This window comes from Montipora foliosa, chromosome 7 (assembly GCF_036669935.1).
Source record: "Montipora foliosa isolate CH-2021 chromosome 7, ASM3666993v2, whole genome shotgun sequence".
NCBI lineage: Eukaryota > Metazoa > Cnidaria > Anthozoa > Scleractinia > Acroporidae > Montipora > Montipora foliosa.
The window spans coordinates 34809059-34811721 of record NC_090875.1 but is presented as its reverse complement, the minus strand read 5'-3'; the positions used below and the strand labels follow the sequence as shown (position 1 = coordinate 34811721).

The 2663-nt window shown below is 38.8% G+C and overlaps 1 protein-coding gene across 1 annotated transcript; it reads left to right on the top strand.

Moving 5' to 3' along the window:
- Nucleotides 1–208: 208 nt before the first annotated feature.
- On the top strand, nt 209–1911 carry LOC138011038 (adenosine receptor A2a-like). Its single transcript, XM_068858049.1, has one exon. It carries the CDS (start codon nt 291–293, stop codon nt 1284–1286), a length of 996 nt encoding a protein of 331 aa, XP_068714150.1. The 5' UTR covers nt 209–290; the 3' UTR covers nt 1287–1911.
- Nucleotides 1912–2663: the final 752 nt, after the last annotated feature.

Genomic DNA, 2663 nt, shown 5'->3' with positions numbered 1-2663 from the left:
AGTAAAAAGCTCAGCTGATCAAGAAGAAGGAGAGGCAAGGTTTGACAGAGCCTCTCACAGTACCTTGCAAAATGTTTCCAATGAGCTTACTATCTTATGCCATTTTCAATTTTCGACGTGTCCTTAAAAGAGTTGATAATATGCAAATTTCCCTCAATATTACGTCAATTTCAACGCACATTTATTTTAATATTGACAATCATTTTAACGTTAGTTCTCCTGAATCCCGAGAGGAGTCAAGAATTCTTATTTAGTTTAAGACGCTAATTCAGAAGATCATCGTTATCAACATGGCGGCTGTTCGAGGCACCGTTGACTATTGGAACATGACAAGTAAAGAAGCTTTGGTTCAAGTTTGGCTCAATGTCGATAACGCTGAGACAATCTTCCCTACTGTTGCTGTTCTGGCGACGATCACGTTTCCAATAACAACTTTTGGAAATTTTCTAATAGTTTTATCAGTTTGGATGGACCCTCTTCGAAAACTTCGATCTTCGCCTTCAAACTTTATCATCTTCTCCATGGCTGTTGCAGATCTTTTGGTTGGGCTAGTTGCCTGTCCACTCGCTGCCTTTTGGGGTTGGGCCTTATTATACAAGTACACCAACGCACCATTTGATATTTTAAAGTTCTTTGCAACGTTAATAAACGTAAGTGTTGGTCATATACTTCTTCTCAGCATTGACAGATTCTTTGCTGTGGTGACTCCTCTTCAGTATCGAGCCAAGGTGACGAATAAACGAGTCTGCATCGTTTCTTTCACGTGTTGGATTTACTTTTTAGTGTTTGGGTTTGTGTTCTCGTTGTTGCGAAAGCATTATGCGCTAATGGGATGTCTTTATAATGTACAAATCTTCTGTATTCTCATCTGCATCGTGGTCATCAACGTTCTCACTTTGTACCGCTTTCACAAGTATTCACACAGCACCGCAGTACTGGATGACCAGCATGCAGGGGTACCTCGTCAAATGATACTCCAGAGAGAAAGGACCGTGAGCAAAGCTATTGCAATTGTCATCTCTGCGTTTTTATTGTGTTTCATTCCTTGGTTCGTCGTACAGATCATATTGTACATTTGCTTTACATGCAATTTGTCGTTGCTGATGCTTGTGTATTCTATCGCTGCCGCTGTTATGTACGCGAATTCTGCAATCAATCCATTTTTGTACGCTTGGAGACTTCCTAAATATAAAGAAACAATCAAACACATCTTTAAAAAGTTAAGATGTTGTGGAAGGTATGAAGTAAGGGAGGCCGCGGATTATGTTCAAGATACAAAGCTTTGATGGGAGTAAATCTTCAAGATCTCAGGGAGTCAAACGTTAAAAAGGCTTTAGAAAATCTCCTGAACTGCAATATTGTTGTGTAGAATACTAATCAATCCCAGTACCATTCCTCGTCGAATTCCAGTCTTTCTCAAACTAGTTAAAAAGTGCAACCGCGATATGGTCGATCTCTAACATTGCACAGTACGCCCATTCGAAAATCTACTTATGTTTGTATGCATGGCGCTTCCTTAAAAAAGATTCAAGCATCGCAGACAAACTTGGGCTTGGAACAGACAAGCGGTGAATTAGTTTAAGACTAGTTCATTGTTAACACTTTAACGGGAAAACCCGCTACACCTATATGTATTTTACACGTAAAAAAAACCCGTCTACAAAAAATAATATTTTATTTGCAGCAGTTAAAATTATATTCTTCCCCTTTTCGTTTCTTGGGAGAAACAAGTTTTAAAATGATTAAAAGTGGTTTTAGATGGAAAGAAACAAATCTGCTCAAGAAAAGTCCTTTCTTGTTTAAGAAAGAGTAGCTGCTATTCGTCTTAATTTGCCGCACAAAAGAAATATGAAAAGATTTTTTTTTAAACATGGCTTCTAGTGTTTGAAAAAAGGACTTTCCGGCATAAATGTCGATAAAAAGTAAACAAACATCTCAAGTAAAAGCAATTATCTCACTCCACTTTTTATTCTTTAGGGAGAGTATTTACACAGCTTTCAATTTAACCATACCAAGCTCAGCGAGAACTTCGGGATGTCAGTATGAAATTCCAAAATGTGGAAAAATTAAATTGGAAAGACGATTTCGACTAAAACTGGAGAACGCGCTGCTTGAGATCAAATCTAGTTGCAGTGGCAACCAGTGTGGTCTAACTACACTAACCCTAATATCCCGCGAGCATACCGAGTTCAAGACCCGTTCTGACACTAATTGAATTTGATCCTGGTAGTCCCTGCCTCAACTACTCTCCAACTTTAGCCAATAGCCCTTTTGACGGTTAGTTTTTCTCATTTGCATTACAATATAATCTAGCATGTATGTGAGGTAGTTTCGGGCTATTTTGTTGTTTTAACCCGAATTGCCTAGCATCCACGTTAGATTACATTGTAATGCAAATAAGAAAAACTAACCGTAAAAAGGGCTATTGGTTTGCCCCGGCCAAATGGGATTCTGAAGGTTATTTTTCTGTTCTGTTTCAATGTTTACGCTCGTTGGCCCTGAAAAGCCCCTATGGGAGAGGTCAAGGACCCCGCAGCGGAAACAAGAAAAATGTTGTCGAACTTAAGATGGAATCCAATATGAAAGGGGCCAAGGACCTCCAAGAAGAAGGATCGACGAAAAAACACAATTATGCTTTTATCCTTAAGCAGTTATATTATACT

Bases quoted from the DNA above. Each gene is read 5' to 3' on its own strand.
- LOC138011038 (XM_068858049.1), top strand. From the start codon at position 291: ATGGCGGCTGTTCGAGGCACCGTTGACTATTGGAACATGACAAGTAAA.